At 41.1% G+C, this 19,936-nt stretch overlaps 2 protein-coding genes across 2 annotated transcripts in view; one reads left to right on the forward strand and one right to left on the reverse strand.

The window, feature by feature from the left end:
* Positions 1-19,936, reverse strand: part of LOC109476906 (reelin-like) — a 55,891-nt gene that overhangs the window by 27,620 nt on the left and 8,335 nt on the right. Inside the window, exons 13-32 of the mRNA XM_019777923.1 lie at positions 19,531-19,682; positions 18,958-19,067; positions 18,321-18,529; positions 17,620-17,748; positions 17,112-17,221; positions 16,725-16,791; positions 16,068-16,301; positions 15,519-15,680; positions 14,780-15,016; positions 14,261-14,396; positions 13,743-13,909; positions 13,113-13,250; positions 12,560-12,746; positions 11,593-11,801; positions 3,173-3,329; positions 2,607-2,774; positions 2,021-2,256; positions 1,542-1,699; positions 844-1,048; positions 181-428 (exon numbers count right to left, since the gene is read on the reverse strand). Coding sequence (XP_019633482.1) covers positions 181-428; positions 844-1,048; positions 1,542-1,699; positions 2,021-2,256; positions 2,607-2,774; positions 3,173-3,329; positions 11,593-11,801; positions 12,560-12,746; positions 13,113-13,250; positions 13,743-13,909; positions 14,261-14,396; positions 14,780-15,016; positions 15,519-15,680; positions 16,068-16,301; positions 16,725-16,791; positions 17,112-17,221; positions 17,620-17,748; positions 18,321-18,529; positions 18,958-19,067; positions 19,531-19,682 — 3,419 coding nt within the window. The remainder of the gene's footprint in view (positions 1-180; positions 429-843; positions 1,049-1,541; positions 1,700-2,020; positions 2,257-2,606; positions 2,775-3,172; positions 3,330-11,592; positions 11,802-12,559; positions 12,747-13,112; positions 13,251-13,742; positions 13,910-14,260; positions 14,397-14,779; positions 15,017-15,518; positions 15,681-16,067; positions 16,302-16,724; positions 16,792-17,111; positions 17,222-17,619; positions 17,749-18,320; positions 18,530-18,957; positions 19,068-19,530; positions 19,683-19,936) is intronic.
* Positions 9,556-10,354, forward strand: LOC109477405 (kinesin light chain 3-like). The gene is given in 2 exon segments (XM_019778657.1): positions 9,556-10,275; positions 10,277-10,354. Coding segments are annotated over 2 exon segments (798 nt in total).

Consider the following 19,936-nt stretch of genomic DNA (forward strand, 5'->3'; position numbering starts at 1 on the left):
CTAGTACAGTAACCCAAAACATTTGAGTGGCTCTTATGAGCCTTGTTTTGTGGTAAATATGAAACGACAACCTACTTTTGTGCTGTAAAAATTACCGAACTGTATATTATCTTTAAGTTACTACAACTGTATATTATTTTACTAGTTTAAATCAGGACATTTTTTAATTATTTTTTTTACCTCTCTCCATCAGTGGTTGCCACCATCGGAAAGCTGTAGATGGGGTCTTGGCAGCCAGGGGCAGTTCAATGTTGACAAACTGAGGTGCCTGACTGTAGGAGGCATAGTCCAGCTCCCTCAGCAGTACCCAGGTCACACCGTTGTCATTGGAGTACTGGATAATCACGCCCTCATTGCGAGACTTGGGAGGCAGGCAGCGACTAGCTTTCTCATTGGTGCTGCCAATTCTGATGAAGAACTGTAGAACTCTGTGAAAGATGACCTTAAGTTACAACTCATGGCTGCATATATTGTCCTACTGAAATTGGCAGCAGAAATTTAAACTAGAAGGGTAACATTTCCAAAGCATTTACATACATGTGATGATTTTTTATCTTCACATGAGGATGGTCTACATGTAGCTCAACAAACTCATGATTAATTACGACTGTTAATTCGTATTAAAACACATCCATATACATGTTTATGGTGACCAACCCCTCCAACTTGCTACATAATGTAATCCAACACCACAGTGTGTCTGCATCAGTATCTATTACCATGGTGATGGTCATCTGGTCCAGGTCATTGACCTTTTTTGTTTGGAAAAGAAGAAGAAGAGGAAATAGAGCAAACATAATTGAATACATGTACAAGTGCTTGTGACAAGGCTGAAACACTGACTTGATACTTGTGGTGTCCAGTGACACTGTTCTGGCTTCTCTTGTTCCCTGGCCATCGAAGTAGAGCGAGTTCCCATCAGCTATGGCACCACACCCTGTCCCCAGGTGGCCCCCGTGTACAAACTCCCACCATGCACTGATGTAGACATCATCAAACCTGTCCCTGAAGCCTGCTGGGTGAGGGATGTTAGGGGTGCACGTGGGGCCTGAGGTAACAGTAAACAGACAAACATGTATGAGGAAAATAAATAAATAAGGAGTGCAAGATTACTTTCTTTAGTGCCTATTCTTGTGAAAAAAACCTACTTTGGACATTCAGCCATGCACTATAAAAATAAGTGCATGTACATGTAAGTTATCTTGATGAAGGTTAGACATCCAGGTAATGAGATACACAAGCAATTGTTACAGAAGCAACTGGATAGATTTTGAAATCCAGTAGCCTTTTATGTTCAATACTTACCTCATTCTACTTAGCATATCTCTTATCATATTTTTGTTGCTTTGTTTTGCAGGCAGAATTTTGTGAATCTGTATGTGCAGTCATAAAACATTGATCATGAGACACTGTTTCAGACGGTCAATGATGGTCCAGGAAGATTAGCTGCGTATTCATGTATTTGTGTATGACAGCTAATGGACTGAATAAAGTATCCAAGTATCCAAATGACGTTTCAGTAGGGTTTAACGAGTCCTTACCACTGTACCCAGCTTGGCATGTACACTGCTGATTACTGCAGGTCCCATGTCCACTGCACATGTCTGGACAGGCTGGCCCCACATAGACGTCATCAATGGCAAACACAGGAGCTGCTGCGTTACTCTCTATCTGCTGCAGCCAACGGAATCTGCTGCGGCTGGAACAGGCAAGACATCAACACATTTTAGCTGACAACGGGATCTGCAGAGTTGTGGTACAATGCACCAGTTATACCTTTATTGAAATACGCAGAAACAATTACAAAGACTATGTGGCAGAAGAAGCTGGATATAGTATTACAGTGAAAAAATAGAAAATTCAACCCAGATATGTGCCAAGATATAACTCACGCTACATTAAAGAAACACAAAACTAGTGGTACTTAAAATTGGTAACTATCGACTTGACGGCCACACTCTCAAAAGAGATTGTCAGCGAACATTTTTGAGTGCAATATTCTTGTAGCAGAGACACTCACTGTGCAGCTAGCTTCTCAGACACCTGAATGACCACAGTTCTCCAGTTTTTGAAGTCACCCTGATAGTAAGCACTGCCTTCATGGAAGTCCCAGTTGCTGCCATCACACTCCTGTCCAGTAGAGGTTGCTGGGTAACAGGGTTGAGAAACCGGGGACCAGGTGACTCCAGCATCATGGGAGTATTCCAGCAGAATGGGGTAAGCAGAGGTGAAAGATCCGGTACAGCCAATGTTCATCTTTGTTGTAGAAAAAGAAAGAGTCAGAAAAGTTCATCAATAATCTGAAAATGGTAGATCTCTATTATAATTACAAATATTTAAATTCTTTTTTCACAAATGCAACTGGTAGAGAAATTACAGAAGATACGTCGATGAAGGTTAGACATCCAGGTAATAAGATACACCAAAAAGCAGTAACTGTTACTCCAGCAACTATTCACTGATGAAAGCTAGTGGATACTAGCTGAAACGTCTGCCATTTCCAAAATCATATCCAGTTGCTTGAGTAACTGCTTTTTGGCATAAATTACAGACTGAAGACTTTTAAAAATAGCCAGCCTATCAAAAGCATCACCAAGCAGATTTACCCTGAACTGCAGTACATCTCCAGGCCTGATGTCCAGGTCTTTGGTGATGGCAAACCGGTTGCCCTCAGCAGTGTTGAACAGCAGTACAGAGTCATGTGACCCACAGTACTTGCCTGGAGCTCCATTGTTGACCTCCATCCACACTTCAGACACTGGATCACTCAGATCCTATAAAACAAAAATTTTAAAAATGCACAAAGCATTTTATAGTCTTGTAAAATAACTATTTCCAATGCAATGCAAAAAAGAGCAGGTCACCAGTGTTCACGAAACGTCTTGTCTGATAAGTATTCTATCCCGCCTGAAACTTCTTTTCTGTCAATCAATTTAGTTGGCATGACATCATGTCCAGCTCAACAATGATAGGGGGTCTGGGTGCATGCTTGCCCAGGAAAGGTTAAAATCTTGACCCTGTCTGAAATGCTATTTCCTGCATTTTGAGGGCAAAATTTGCTGGTAGACTAAACTTATCATGATCTCTTTATTATCTTTACATGCCAATTTTTGTCTGTCAAATGATGTAATGATAGATGCTGGCTAGAACACAGTGTCTGATCCATACTTACCCCAACCACATTTTCGGACACCTGAGTGCCAATGTTGCCTATGTACATGCCGTCCAAGGCCCACTGGTCGAAGCCATGACCAGAATGCTGCGGCTGCCACCAGCGGAACCGAGTGTAGGGGGTCATGGCTTCAGGTGGCAGCTCTACATAAACAAACCTAAAGAAAATTTACAAACAACAACAACACTTTGTAAACAATACAATGGCAGTGAGCATGCAAGCATCTATACAAAATGCCTTTATAAGTTTTCACAACCTGTGCTCTGGCAAATGAAATTAAATAATAATGATGCATGTATCATGAATCATGATTGCAAGGTCCACAGTAAGGGCCATACAATCACAGGAGTTCCCCTGTTACAAAACCTTGTTACTAACTTGACACCTTATAAACGTCTTCATCAGGAAATTTCTTTTGGGTGGATGCCAGGTCATTCATCTTTCATCACTATGCTATAAATACTAAAACATGCAGAATGACAAATCACAGTGGATGTTGATATAATATAATTGCAACGTGTTGTTTCAATGTTTGTGTACGCAGCGAGGTTAATGTATTTATGGCTACAAATGTATATGTGACCTTTAGTCTTTACATTAATGGCTGATGTAATGTTGACACAAGCACTGTGAAACCTGTGCTTGTTCAAGTCATGTGCAGAAAGTGAGCACAGAGACCAAAGCATGTGAAGACAAGGGGTTTAGAGATATTTTCTTATCATATATGTAGCTAGTGTCCGCCATGTTGCGGGTTTGTCAGAAACTCCGTGAGGCGGACGAGAAGGGCAGGAGGTACGGACTAGCCCATGCGGAGAAAGATTACCTCCGTGCCCTGGTGGACGCCATGGCGGACACGGACAGGCTGGCGGAAGTGGAGCTGCTCAAAACTCTGGGCGACGTGAACATGGAGAAGGGAAGACTCGGGAAGGAAGCAGGGAAGTTCAACACGGCCTTGGCACTTTATCTAGCTGCTATGGTACGGTGTTACCATGAAGAACAGGGAGATGGTATAGAACACCGCTACCACTACACGGAGAGGCTTTTACAAGGGCTGTCATTACAGGGTAAAGAACAGCCAACTGAAGACAAGGAGACGACTACACCTTCAAAGATAGCGGCAAAGTTTCAAGATCTGGACAAGAGACAGGTTAGCAAAGATACATGTAGCACAGACTCTGTGCTAGTTGGATATGCACAGGTGATGGTAGAGGCGATGGTAAACGAAAACAACATGTTAGAAACAGAAGCAATCAAGAGTCTAGGTGACGTGTACCTGAAAAGAGGAACAGAAACTGGAGACACTAGAAACTTGACCAGAGCTACTGCTCTGTACATTAGGGCACTGGCGCGGTGTAATAATGTTCATGGAACAGTTGTCATTGTTCACCGCTTACTGCACACTGCAAAAATCAGGCAAGACACCACCACAACTAAAAACAAGGTGAGTGAACTAAGCAGCTACAATGTATTTGGGGAATAAGGGAACATGAGTGGCATATTAATAAGGAGTCAAAGACTGATATCAGATTCAGCACTAATAATGCACCTTATTGTTATTTCTTGCTTCAGCTGACAAAGTCATGGTTTCATTAAAGTCTGAGGACAGAATTGTTCAATAAGCTGTAATTTTTCAAAATGTTTTTTGGGTCTGTGGGTAGACGTAGCTTTTGACTAAGGGAAAATATGTTCCCTATTATGTCATTGTGGTCAATGGTGCCTAAAATAAGTTGGCCTTCCAGGGGTCACATGATCAGGTCTTTTAGTTTTACCTCAAAGTTTAATTGTGCGTTAGATAACACGCTTGGATAACATTTGGCTTATAGAGGTCAACACGTATGCAACATAATGACCTTTCACAGACCACGTTTCGTCCATTGGTCAAAGTTCACTTATGCAATCGATACCCTGTTAATCATGTACTTATAATCCTATCGGTTCTCATAGAGGTCAACACGTACACAAACACAACAAGACATGAGAGGACAGAAGGGCAACTTCTCTCCATTCCCAGCTGCACCCTCTAGCGACAGAGCCACCAGTCAAGAGGAGGAGAACATGTTTGTGCTTCAGAATTTATGTTTCCTTGTCTAATGTAATAAGTGTCGTTGATTGTTTCAAATTCAAACTAGAATTCCATGATCTCATACCTTTGCCAAATAATGTTAACTTTTACGACTGACAAAGTCTTAATTTTCCTCGTTGATTATGCAAATCAAAACCCTCATTTGCATGAATCAAATAAGTTGATCATGTTTTCCACCTTATGACAGTCTTATCTTATGTAAGAAGGTTACTATAAAATTACCACATAAATTATGCAAATGAGGTCTAGATTTGAATAAGTTATGTTCAGTGATGTTTATATATACTTAGATTCCTAATGCCACAATTGGAAATTTCTGACAGTTACCACAGTAGAATCATTGATTTTTCTCATTAATTATGCAAATTTGCATATTTAATATCTGTTAATGTCCCTCTCGTTTACAATTACATACATGTATGTGATAAGTTTGAATAGTTATATCATGGAAGGTAGCAGATTTGTGGAATTCCTAATTAACTATGCAAATTAGATGCTGATTTGCATAATTACCATTTGATTATGTCAAGTATTACTAAAGCTACCTACGTGCCAAAAACCATGATGATCCGTCGACCCGTTCTTGAGTTATCCACATTCAAATATTTTGTCAACAAATGCTCCTGAACAAGCTGCTAGGAGGCCCAAAGTTGCATCATTTTCTTCCCTTGCCCAAGAGCTATCTACCATCCAAAATTGGTGATCCAGATGACGAGATATCAAAACCGGTAGTTCAGTTGCAGTACCATAACAAGCTGCCAGGTGGCCCAAAATTTAACCAAGACCTACCGACCTACCAAATACCAAGACAATCCATCTTAGCCTTCTAGAGTTATCGTGTTCACACACACAGAGACACACGAATGCCCATGAAAACATAACCTTCTTGCCGAAGGTAATAAGTCAATAGTTTAAAACGATGTTACATAGAAATGTGGTACAATATCAAACCTTGTAAAAAAAACATACAAGTTCTGGTAAAGGAATGCTAAATGATGAATAGCCAGAAATTTAAATGGTAGTTTGTATAACGCTTGTTTGTTACTGGTATGTTGTACAAATTCATGTAACAAAATTAATGGATACTTGGCATACTATCACCTTTGCACAAACGTTTTGTAGTGCAGTTGCCATTCTAAAGTACGTTTTGTTTCAAAACCTATTTCGTTTTTCAGCTCCTATTGCAGGTACCTCCAGACGGCAGACAGTGACTTAGGAAAAGGAGACCTGGATGCCGCAGAACAAAACCTAGCAGCCGCCTTGAAGCTGGTTCACGGTTTGTTATTATGATATACATTTGGGTACACTCATACACTTGCAAACACCATCTAATTGTAAGTTTTATAAGTTTTTACTGACCATTTAAAGAGCATGCTTCTTCTTTATCATGGAAGATTTTGTTCTATAATGACTATCAAAATCATATAAGGTATTTCACTTAAGACCTCTGTGTTTGTCATCCTAAATTGCAATCCTCAATTGTATCAGGTGAAGTAGAACTGCACAATGTCATGTTTGATTGTTTTGATCATTTCTACTTACAGATCCCGGTAAACCCAACAAGGCTAAAGAAGCTGACTGTCTGTGCAGGTTGGGTGATGTCTATGTCGAGCGAGGTAAGCAGACAGGAGAAGGTAGGAAATTCACACAGGCGGCAGCTCTGTATAACGCCTCCATGGCCAGAACAGATGGAAACAAGCAAAACATGCTGACAAAACTGCAAGAAACAGAAAAGCAGTTTCTTAGAAACACCTGTAACCTTGACTGTGAACCGTGTCCGTATAGCAGCGCGTTAGATCACATACAGGAACTAGACAACTCGCGCGCCTGTGCAAAATCTCAGCTCGAAACAATTCATCAGGAACACAACCCTTATCAGTATGATGAAGACAATCCTGTTGTGAGAGAGGTAGAGATCAAACGAGCTGAAGCAATCAAGAACTTGTTCAAGAGCATCACAGTTGGAAGACAAGAGTTCATCCAAGTACTGACAGATGAATGTATCGCCAAACTCGGACCTCCTCCCTGTAAGTACGCTTTCATCGGGATGGGGTCACAAGCCACAGAACTGGTGACGCCGCACTCCGACCTGGAGTTCGCCATTCTGATTGAGGAGGGGAAGGATGATGATGATACACAGAGTTACTTCTTAAATCTCACGCACTATTTACATCTAAAAGTCATCAACCTTGGGGAAACCATCCTCCCAGCCATGGCTATCCCGTCACTCAACGACTTTCTCTCAGAAGACTCAGAGAAGAACTGGTTCTTTGACTCCGTCACACCTCACGGCTTTGCCTTCGACGGCTTTATGCCATGGGCTTCTAAGACTCCCTTTGGAAGAGACCAAACCAAAAGCAAACCTCCCATTAGTCTCATCCAGACTCCTGCCAAGTTGGCAGAATATCAGCATCTGCACATCGCCCTTGCGGAAGGCTATCACCTGTCAGACATCCTCAGACGGGTGATTTACCTAACAGGGGATGAGCCTTTAGTGGAAGAGTATATGGACAGAGTCAACAAAAGCGTAGACCGTTCTCCTGTGCTGTTACAGCAGTCAGCAATGACAATACTGCAAGATGATGTTCTGCTAATAGTGAATGCTGACCCAACGGGACAACTTATGAATGTCAAGAAAGAAATCTACCGTTTTCCCAGCGTGGTCATGGATGTGTTGAGTATTTACTGCGGCATAACGATTCCAAGTGTGTGGGAAATGATAGAAGAGTTACAGAAGACACAGCGGATCAGTCACGAAGATGCCCGCCACTTGACTGTACTGATCAGCATCTCAGCAGAACTACGGTTAAGAACATACATTGCCAACGGAGGACAGAAGGACAGACTGTCTCCTCTCATGGAGATGAAAGTCCAACTGGACAAACATGCAAATGACATAAATGACACTGTTGTTCAGTCAGTTTTCTACATACCAGACATAAAAATGCTTTTGAGGTATTACTATACAGCCATCCCTCTAAAAAGCTGCATTATAAAAACAGTTGCACAGGAAAATACAACAGCAGAGATATTCCCAACAGCCATCTTTGACACCTCATCTCAAACAAGGGGTCGAATAACACAGCGGCTGTTGCAGTTAGATGCATCCAGACGTCATTTGGAGGCAGCACTGAAAGAGGCAGGAGGTGACAAGGAAAAACAGTTTGATACAATATTTGAATTAGGCAATGTGTCGCACATGCGTGGTGACTATGAGAAAGCAATCAGCTACTATGAGCAGACACTTAGCATTGGAAATATTACTCATACAGTCACCAAAACGCATCCCAAAATTAATTCCTTACTTGCAAACGTTGGGGCATCTTGCAATGACCTTGGTGATCAGAGTAAAGCTCTCAGTTATCACGAACAATCACTGAAGGCTATCTATGGCGAAACAACAGCTGATCCTAACATTGCTAAATCGCTAAACAACATTGGGGTATGTTGGAGTAAGCTTGGTGATCAGTGGAAAGCTATCAATTATCACGAACAGTCACTAAAGATGATGAAAGCTATCCTTGGCAAAACAACAGAACATCCCGACATCGCTGCATCACTAAACAACATTGGCAAATGCTGGGGTCACCTAGGTTATCACAGGAAAGCTATCAGTTATTACGAACAGTCACTAAAGATGAGGAAAGCTATCTCTGGCAAACCATTACCAGCACACCCTGACATTGCTTTGTCTCTAAATAACATTGGTAAATGTTGGAGTGACATTGGCAATCAGAGGAAAGCTATCAGTTATTACGAACAGTCACTAAAGATGATTGAAGTCATCTATGGTGAAAAAACAGCACATCCTGACATTGCTTTATCACTAAACAACATTGGATTGTGTTGGAGTGACCTTGGCAATCAGAGGAAAGCTATCAGTTATCATGAACAGTCACTGAAGATAAGAAAAGCTATCTATGGCAAAACAACAGAACATCCTGACATTGCTTCATCGCTAAACAACATTGGGGTATGTTGGAGTAAGCTTGGTGATAAGAGGAAAGCTATTAGTTATTACGAACATTCGTTGAAGATGAGGAGAGCTATCTATGACAAAACAACGCCACATCCTGACATTGCTGCATCACTAAACAACATTGGAGGCTGTTGGAGTGAGCTTGGCGATCAGAGGAACGCTATCAGTTATTACGAACAGTCACTGAAGATGTGGAAAGCTATCTATGGCAAAACAACTCCACATCCTGACATTGCTGCGTCACTACAAAACATTGGGGCATGTTCGAGTTGCCTTGGTGATTACAGGAATGCTATCAGTTACCACGAACAGTCACTGAAGATGACGAAAACTATCTATGGGGAAACAACGCCACATCCCAACATTGCTGCATCACTATACAGCATTGGACAATGTTGGAGCAAGCTTGGCGATCAGAGGAAAGCTGTCATTTATCACGAACAGTCACTGAAGATGAGAAAAGCTATCTATGGCGAAACAACAGAACATCCCGACATTGCTGCATCACTAAGCAACATTGGGGCATGTTGGAGTTACCTTGGCGATCAGAGGAAAGCTATCAGTTATCATGAACAGTCACTGAAGATGAGGAAAATTATCTATGGCAAAACAACACCACATCCTGACATTGCTTCATCGCTAAACAACATTGGGGTATGCTGGAGTGACCTTGGTGACAAGAGAAAAGCTATCAGTTATTATGAACAGTCACTGGAGATGATGAAAGCCATCTATGGCAAAACAACTCCACATCCCGCCATTGCTTCATCACTAAACAACATTGGTAAATGTTGGAGTGATCTTGGTGACCTTGGTGATCAGAGGAAAGCTATCAGTTATCATGAAGAGTCACTGAAGATGAGGAAAATTATCTATGGCAAAACAACACCACATCCTGACATTGCTTCATCGCTAAACAACATTGGGGCATGTTGGAGTGTTCTTGGTGATCAGAGGAAAGCTATCAGTTATTATGAAGAGTCACTGAAGATGAGGAAAATTATCTATTGTGAAACAACAGAACATCCTGACATTGCTTCATCACTAAACAACATTGGGAAATGTTGGAGTGACCTTGGCAATCAGAGGAAAGCTATTAGTTATTATGAACAGTCACTAAAGATGATGAAAGCTATCTATGGGGAAAACACAGTACATCCTGACATTGCTTTATCACATAATAACATTGGAGTATGTTGGCAAAATCTTGGCGACCTCAGTAAAGCAATCAGCTATTTTGAACAGTCATTGGACATGATGAAAGTTATCTACAGGGACAACACATCACATCCCAACATTGTAATAGTAGTGAACAACATTATCAGGGTATATAAAAGCTTTAAGGCTCTCCATAATTAGAGTAAAGCAGTTTATGCTATCTGTCTTGCCGTCTAGTCCCATATAGCTTTTCCTGTTTATTTTATCTTACTCTTTGTCTCAGGCCAAAGTACAAAATACACTTACCAAAGACAAAAATGATGCATACAAAGGTTTAAAAAGTGTGGTCAGTACAGCCTTTGAGTAAACACATCTGAATATATCAAAGATTGTACACAATGCTGTTTCTTGATGCGAAAAGGCATGTCATGAACAAGTAGGTGGCACAGAAGGTGTCGATATTACGTAAGTGTGCACATAACACACTGTTGCCACAACCTAGGCTGGTTCATCAGCATTTTAAGAGTGTCATGGTATGCTACCTTAAAACGCTGCAGCACATCAAGATAATGTCTAATCCACAGCTGCAAACAACAAATATATGAACAATGGAACGTAACCTCTGTTGCATACTTGATGAATTTACGGCCTATAAGAGCTAGTTTTGTTGTAGAGTTGTCTTGTTGCATTACGAATGGAAGCATTGTGTAAGATATAATGTATGTCAATGGGTCTTTTACTTACTGTAACAACAATTCTAGGAATACTCTACAAAAGATCAACGTAGTATCTTTAGAGAAGACAGTGAGACCAGGGAAAAAATAGCTAAAAATATGAACTTGGAATAAACAAGAATTCGGAGATCTAATACCTCCATGAAATATGAGTTTTTGTAAAATTTAATCATGTTTCTTTTATTTGTTTCATTGACTATGGAAATAAGGTCATAATTACCATAATCTAGTTTAATTTATGGTTTTCTAAATTCAAATTACAATATTTTGCATGTCATACTTCATTTCAACATTAATTATGCAAATGACTTCTGAAACTGGACAAACATGACATAGATGATGCTTTTGTTTATTCCGTTTTCTACATACCAGACTGTTCAGCTTTAAACAGTTAATAATGCTGTCCACATGTAGCTAACACTGCATGACTTTGTACATGTATCTTCTTTCCCCACACATAACATACCTTACAGAGGAGTAGTCAGCATAGTACAGTTCTCTCAGTAGCTCCCATGAGATGCCTCCGTCATTACTGTACTGTAGCAGCACCCCCTCCTCCCTTCTGTCTGGGCTGTTACATTCTTTGGGATCACCCCCTCCCAGCCGGATGTAAAACTGGATGAAGTTGACCTCTGTAGAGTCCATATCCAGACTGACCAGTTGTCTCACACCATCCTGAGGGGAGAATGAGTTATGAACAGAATATTAATTTAGTGTGTTTTCTTTCTTAACAACAGCAACACTCAAGGGTTATATTTAAAAAAAAGATATACTACTAGTTAGGCTGGGCCCTGGGGTTTATCAAAATTGGTGTGAAAAAAGAACAAAAAAGAGAGAAGAACTGTGCCAAACTTATCGAGGATGAAAATAGCTCCTCTGAAATTGCCAGTGTTGTTACTATCAAACCCTCTTGTGTTTGAGGAAAACCAAACCTCGAGCATGTAAAAAGATTTCACCACACTTATCGAAAAGAGAAGGGGTCCTTCTCGGTGTGTGAGTGGATCAAACGTTACAGCCCAGTCTTACACAGCTTGTGCTTACTGTATAAAAGTGGTGCACTAAACTCTAATGCAGTTTACCAGTTATGTGAAACAACCATCAAACATTTTTTTATCAACAATGGTAGCACACATATGAGCAGCAATGCAACTTTAACTAGAAAAGTAACATTTGCAAAGCAACTACATAATGTTTACCTTCCCATATGATCTGCTCTGTTAATTATTACTCAAACACATTCACATATAATATATATGGTGACAGGAGTCTAAATACCTCCTACTATGAAATTGCAACATGATGTAACAGACATCAACAAATCAGGTCATTGGCCAGGTCAGAGGTCACTGTTTGGTGAAGAAGAGGAAGAAACTGAGCAAACACAATATGTTTTCCTTTGGTAAACATAATTAGTATAAATTGTATGAACTTACCCCAGAGAAGTACAGAGAGGATCCTGACATGATGACACCACAGCCCTCGTTGCTAGGGGCGATGGCCCCGCCCTGCACGACTAGCCACTCAGCCTGCAGTAGTACCTCACTGTCAAACCCTGACCGAATGTGGTTATACAGCTGTGTGGTGGGGGTGCAGGATGAACCACTGAAGCCTGGGTCACATCTAAACAGAAATACAGACAAGATAGGAAGCTTCCTATATTCATGAACAATGTGTAATACATTGTACTGTGGATTTATACAGATATAGGGGCAGGTCTGTATTAAAAAATGTTGGGAAAGTTTTGTTACAAGCTTTATTCCTATACATGAGATGATACAATGTGGGACTCATCAAATTTTGCATAAGGTTTGGCAGTTACCAGTAAGACATGAAAATAAGCCATGGACAACTGAGTCATAACAACCCAGTTTATTTTCCTTCTGACAGTGGAAATATACAACACCAATCTGATGCTAGCCAAAGAAAACAGTCATATAAAAGGCCATATACATGTACAAATGTATGTGCTGAGTGATGTCTCTCTACCTGCAGTTCCCGTTGTGACAGTGCCCGTGTCCCCTGCACATGTGTGGGCACTGCTGGCCGATGTACAGGTGAGACAAGGCCCAGGTGTCAGCCAGGGAGTAGTAGGACTGGCGCAGACGGAACCTGGTCGAGCTGGACCTGTGAGAACAGGAGACTTTAGTCTCTGCCATTCTGACAATATAATGGTATTCTTCATTCAGCACCTGATACAGGCATATACATGTTTGAGCACGTCGGCAGAGACTACGCGAAACCCATATTTCGTACAGAATTTTGCACATTGCAGATGATATCTTTTCTGACACAAAATTTAAAATTGTAAATAGAATGTCAATTCCTTAAACAAGATGTTTTGCTAAAGTGCTATGCCCAATATATATACATTTTGGGTTTTGCAAAGGCACAGTACGTTCTGCCGATGTGTTGCATATTTGTAAAAGCAATGTCTGATAGATAAAAGGCAACACTGGAAGGCTCAGTAATACATTGTTCAATTTCAACAAGGCTGTACAATACTTAATTACCGGTTAATTTGACAATGAAAAAGCCACACTGTGACAGTGTTCGGACATTGAACATCCACACAGATATTAGTCATCATAGGGACCATGAGGCAAGGGTCCTACTCACCATGTACGTCTTGAGAGAGGCAGTGTGACCCTCCCCCACTCCACAAACTCTGAGGGGTGGTACTGGCTGGAGCTGCAGTACTGGGAGCAGCCTGTGTTGGGAGGGAGGCACTCCTGCACAACAGGCTTCCAGGTCAGACCATGGTTGATGGAGTACTCCAGGTAGATCTGGATGGAGATGATCATAAAGATTACATTCAATCAGCATCTCAACATTCTTGATATCTCATTTCCCACTTTCCCCCATATTTCTGCACCAAAAATGCAGTATCAATTCACGATTACCATAAAATAGCAAAGTTTCACAAGAGCTGACTGATTCACTGTGCATTGAAGCTATGTGTTACTGTAGGTATAACAGTGTGGTCCCAAACATTAATTAGCAGTTACACCAAGCTTCAGTGCACAGTGAACCAGTCATAATTACCCTGATGAAGATGACAGACAATCATCAAAACGTCAGCTTCTCACAAGTTGTTGTGAATAAGTGGGATAGGATAAATGGAGGTTATGTCTCACCCTGTTGTCTATGGTGCTGTTGTACTGGTTTCCACAGCCCATAACCAGATCAAACTGGATCATGTAGGAAGTACCGATCTGCATGGACTGGGTCTCCACATAGCGTACCAGGTCCCTCTCATACATGCCTGCATACCTGAGTAGGAAATGTGTAACCCAAAGCACATTTAATTTCCCTTTCTTTTCAGTGATGAAAATTGCTGGATAGGGGTTGAAACATTTGAAACTTAAATTTACCCAAGAAACAGTAAACTGTTACTCAAGCAACTGGATATGATTTTGGAAATGGTAAGACGTTTCAAGTAGCATCCACTACCTTTCGTCAGTGACACTGGAGAGTTGTCAGAAAAGCAGATGAGTAATCTTCAAAAATGCATCTTAAACAGGTTTCTTTTACAGCTCCATTGCTTTCTGACTTATGGACAGTAATTAGGTTTAACTTATAACAAATTGGCTATTTGTAAGGAATGTAGAGTTCAGATAACAAACTTTAAGAAAAATGAAGCATATCTTCCTTACAACAGAGTGTTATCCCTGCCACAGTGGTGACCTATGACCCCCTGGTGGAAGCTCAGTGCATTGTTGACGTCCAGCGGGTTACTGAAGTCCAGACTGATGGTGTTGTACAGGGCCGTAGTCATGGTTACCTCATCCAGGGCCCAGACGTCCTGATTGGCTCCCGAGTGCCTGGGCTGCCACCACCTGAACCTGGTGTGGGGGTGATGGGCCTCTGAGGGCAGGGTCAGGGATACAATTCTGGGGAAAACACATAGTTGATAAATTGATCAAGATATATGGCAGTTACATCTTTTTAATCAGAAGAACTGGTAAGCATTGGAAGCTAAAAAAAATTCAGAACTTGTCCTACTCCTTACCTTACTCTGTAATCATACATGTATCATCTAATTTAGTATCAACTTGTATACATGTAGTTCATATTATGATCCTGTCTTCAATTGATTTTCAATGTCAAATGTAGCCTTTAGTAGTTATTGGTCTATTGACAGTTTACACGTAAAAACACAACATTAGTACTTACTGTAGTTAATATTGGAACCAGACTCTCAGTACTGACAATTGAATTCCACTAAAATATGGCTGATAGTCAGTTCAATATACTGTTTCACAAGATGACTAAAAAAATCAGATTCTAAATATATATTATGCTTGAATAAATATGTCAAGTATTATAATCTATCAATGCAATCTGAATACTTCATGTCAATTACAGTGAAGGATAGACAATGACAAAGCTTACTTGGGTTCCTTGTATTCGTCAAAGTGTAGTTCCTTCAAGAGTTGCCAGGTGACCCCACTGTCAGTGGAGAAGTGGAGGAGCACACCTTCCTGTCTTCGGTTAGGAGGGCGGCATGACCCCAACACAGAGTAACTACCGATGCGCAGGGTGAACTGTAGGAACCTTCAAAAATTGTAGCAGTCTTAGTAATAAAAAATATGACTGATTTCTATAAATATATTTTACACATGGTTTTAACTTGTTTATGTCCCACATAAAAGTTAATACATGGGTAAAACTTTGCATGCGATTACACAAACATACATGTACACATTTTACCTAAGGATTTAACATGACTTAAATGAGAATAGCACAGCTTTTGCACAAACTTTAATTGAATAATTAACAGCTTTTAATTGCATTTTGCATGAATTTTGATAGCAAAGTTATTCAACTACAACAGTTGTATGTTGTAGCCTGAACTAGAAATGAGAATATTATAGACTATTATAACTATAAGGTCTCTTTATTAAGTGCCTACTCAGTAAAGATCCTGAAATATGAACTGACTTGGCGTTGGTGCTGTCCAGATCTGCTGTCACCAGCTGTCTCCTCCCCTCCCCGCTGAACACAGCAGCCTTCCCGCTGGCCAGCACGCCGCAGCCGAACCCCAGCACACCGCCGTCGGACACCAGGAAGTTGGGGTTGTTGTGCAGGTGGCGGCCGTTGAAGGACTCCGAGAGGAAATTTGGGTTGATTCTTGCCGAGAGTTCACAGGCTGGCCCACCATAGCCGAGGTCACATCTGGGAATCAAAGTTTGATTTCATTTATTATCTAGACATTAGTAGTAGTGTAGAACAGTGTCTGAGGCCATTTTGAATGTTTAGAAAATAAAAGTTTTGTTGACAGTTTGACCTTAATATTTTGTTTGTGGAATTGATTTCATACTGAAAAATGGCAATGTTTGGCATGTCACAGAGTTTAGAATCATAATCTTTACCATTCTGTCTGAACTGTACTTACTGTAAATTCTAGTTGATGATACTCAAAATAAAATAAAAAAAGATCATTATTGGACGACAAGCCAGCTTTTTGTGGAATTTATGAATCAGCACTGTACATATGTGCTGAGTTCTTGAGTCATGGAGCTTTGGTAGCCTGGGTGCCTGGCTCCGTACTGTAGCTTACTACCACAAGTCGTTGTGGCCTAGATAAAACAACCTTACCTGCACCCCTGTGAGCTGCAGTGGCCTCTTCCTGAGCACATGTCAGGACAATGGGACCCAATGTACACTGGTGAGACAAAAAACAAACATCAGAATTCTATACTAGGTCTTTGTTGAATCCATCATGAAAGAATACAAGCTCAAATTTTAGCCTATCCCTGCATTCCTGACTGAAATATTGGTGACATACTTGTACATATATGACACTGACACACTAACTGTAAATAGATTGAACTTCACTAAGCATCGACTACTGCAATTCAGATGTCCCAAACATAAATCAAACAACATGATCATATTTTTAATTTAATTTGCTCTCTCATGATCATCCTCTTGGAAATTATAGAATGAGGGCACATGTTCATGCAACTGATGCAAAAGGTCTACCATTATCTAGAGCCCAGCGGGAGTGTTCGGTTGAGTGAGGTTGGATCCACCTAAACCTGGTGGAGCTGGTCAGGGCAGCATATGGCAGGGGTACAGTGATCCGACTCCACCTGGGGAAAATGAAGTGTGTCAAGTGTGAGAGTTGAAGGGAGAAGATTCATTTGTAATCCTGTCCATTGTCTATAGTAAACATTTACTGACATTAAATGTTAAAGATTCTGAAATAGAAAGGTAACACTTTGCAAAGCAAATGCATAATGATCACTTCACATGGTCTAGCCTAAAAAACTATGTTTTTTTTACTCTAACATTCATTATACTGTATACTCAAACTCTGTCATGCCACTTGCTACATAACATATAACCCAACACCACAGGGTGTCTGCTACAGCACTAGTTACCATAATAGCAACAGCCATATACTAGTAGTCAGGATCATTGACTTTACTTGTTCGTGGGAGAAGAAGCAAAATCAATACAGATCTGCAATCCCCACTGCTGTACTCACCCTCTGTGTGTGTCGGATGTGTAAACTGTGCTGTATGGCCAGTGTGCTCCCACACATGATCCTGGCAGGCACTCTGTCTGCAGCAGGGACCAGTGTCTGCCGTGGTCAGTAGAGAACTCAACATTGATGCTGCAAGACAGAAGTCAGTACAGTCAAGAAATGGGACAAATTTATTGCTCTTCACTGGCTCATCTGCTATACTATTTATACAAATGTATCTTTCATTAGTACAAGTTTTCATCTCATTGATGGCCTTTACTGAGTCTAAGAACTATTTTGGGGCTAGACATTGGTACAGTTACTGTTCAAGACGACATGGAACCAATGGCAATGAAATACAACAGTCTTTTCGTGTGAGGGAACAGGCTGCAAATCCTCCTTACAGCTCTTGATTTCTGCAACAAGTTAATTCAATTAAATGCAGACAGTGATGTCACAGTAAGCATGGCAGCCAATTCAGAACTTGGCACCAAGGCTTGTGAAAAATGTAATGGCAGACGTACAGTAGCATCAGCAGCAACAAGTATTGGTAACGTGTAGTAGCCAAAATTTGCTAATCTAATCAGCCTCATGTACGCGCACCCCATGTTTCAGTGCAAACGGTGCCTGTCCTTGGTGCTGAATGCCATCCGCATAATGTTAATGTGTATATTTGGGTAGAAACAATACAACCTATGAGTGAGGCTGAACATGGGACCCACCTGTAAGCATCATGCTGGCTGCCACAGCCGATGTTCACACTGAACTGAGCGAAGTGGTCCACGGATGCCGGTAACCGTGGCAACAGCTGGAACTCGTCCAGCGCCCAGACGTTCCTGTTCAGCCCCTTGTGTGCAAGCTGACGCACACAGAACCGTGTGGACCGCTTCTGTGCACTGATGGGGACTGGAACAGATACTAGAGCGACGTCCTGCATATCAGATGGAAATAGAATAGAAACAAAGATTGTATGCTATCTATAAAAAAGTAGTTTGAGAAAACCTTCCTCCATTCATTTACAAAATGATTGAATTTGTTAAGTTATATATAACACTAACTTATAGTTCTTTTTCTGCTTTTGTACCTACATTATACTGGTACACAGGGCATCAAGGTTCCTTAACAGTTACTGTAATTCATTACTAAGGATATTGCCACATGTGGCTATTGTATCTGTCTGTATCTGTGTCAGTATAGAGCCGGTAAAACCGCCCTTCGGCTTAACACACCAGCTTTGCAGGCATACAGCGTGGTGGCAGCTACATGTAGCTTTATTACACCAAATGACCTTTAGATGATAGTCTCAACTAATTGAAAAGCAAACAGATTGCTTTTTGTTTAGTCAAAATGCAGCGTCACCTTGTAGGCATTGTATGCCAGCCTGGTGAGGACCAGCTCAGAGCTGCTGTCTGATTGGTACACCTCCACCTCCATGTCAGCTGACTCGGCTGGGTCACATGACCCGCCACCTGAGAAGTAAACAGAATACCACCTGATTCAGAGTCCTTGGTTGTCAAGTTTGTGATATATCTTATTTTTTTTATGAGAAGACCATGTGAAGTATCTTACAAATTGCTGTAATTCTTAAAGTGACAACCCTTAGAATATAGTAAAATAGAAGCTACCAGTAATGTCATCTCTGCCTAAGTCTGGATCATCAAAATGACCATTTGGATATACCGCACATCTCCAAAACCTGTAATTTTCACGGTTTTCGTTGGATGTTTGGTCAATGCAGCATCAAAATTTTGCCTGTTGCAGACGATATCTTTTTTCTACACAGCATTTCAAAGCTACAGACAGGATTTCATCCTTAGTTAGATCTGCAAATGTGTCCTTAAAAGACATATTCTGCCAAAGTGCTATGCATATAATACATTACAGATTTTGTGAATGCGCAGTACATTCTGCCTACATGCTCCCTGTACCTACCCATGGAGAAGTAGAACCTGATGTTGCCCACATCCCTGGTGTCCATGTAAGGAGTGCAGACGGACCGTTTGTCAGCCCCAGCGAAGATGAGGGAGCTGCCTGAGTGAAGGATGCCACAGAAGGTGCTGATGCTACCTCCTTCTACCTCCCAGCTTGAAGGAAAGAAAAAGTTTTTCACTGAGTTAAGAAGTTCTTGTCTACACAATCAAGTGTTTTATTCAGACGTTTCGGTGAATGTCAGTCACTTTCATCAGGGCAATTCTGACTGGATCGTATTGCACTACAGGGCTAGTCTCTACCAGACTCCTTTGCAGGCTGAAATTATAGATAGTAGAAATTGGCAAAGGGGGAAATCATTGGCCAGAGGAGTTGGCCGGCCATAGAGTGTCCAGCTTGCCTCCGTGCA

This window comes from Branchiostoma belcheri, unplaced genomic scaffold (genome assembly GCF_001625305.1).
Source record: "Branchiostoma belcheri isolate BF01 breed outbred unplaced genomic scaffold, Haploidv18h27 scaffold4, whole genome shotgun sequence".
NCBI classification, from domain to species: Eukaryota; Metazoa; Chordata; class Leptocardii; order Amphioxiformes; family Branchiostomatidae; genus Branchiostoma; species Branchiostoma belcheri.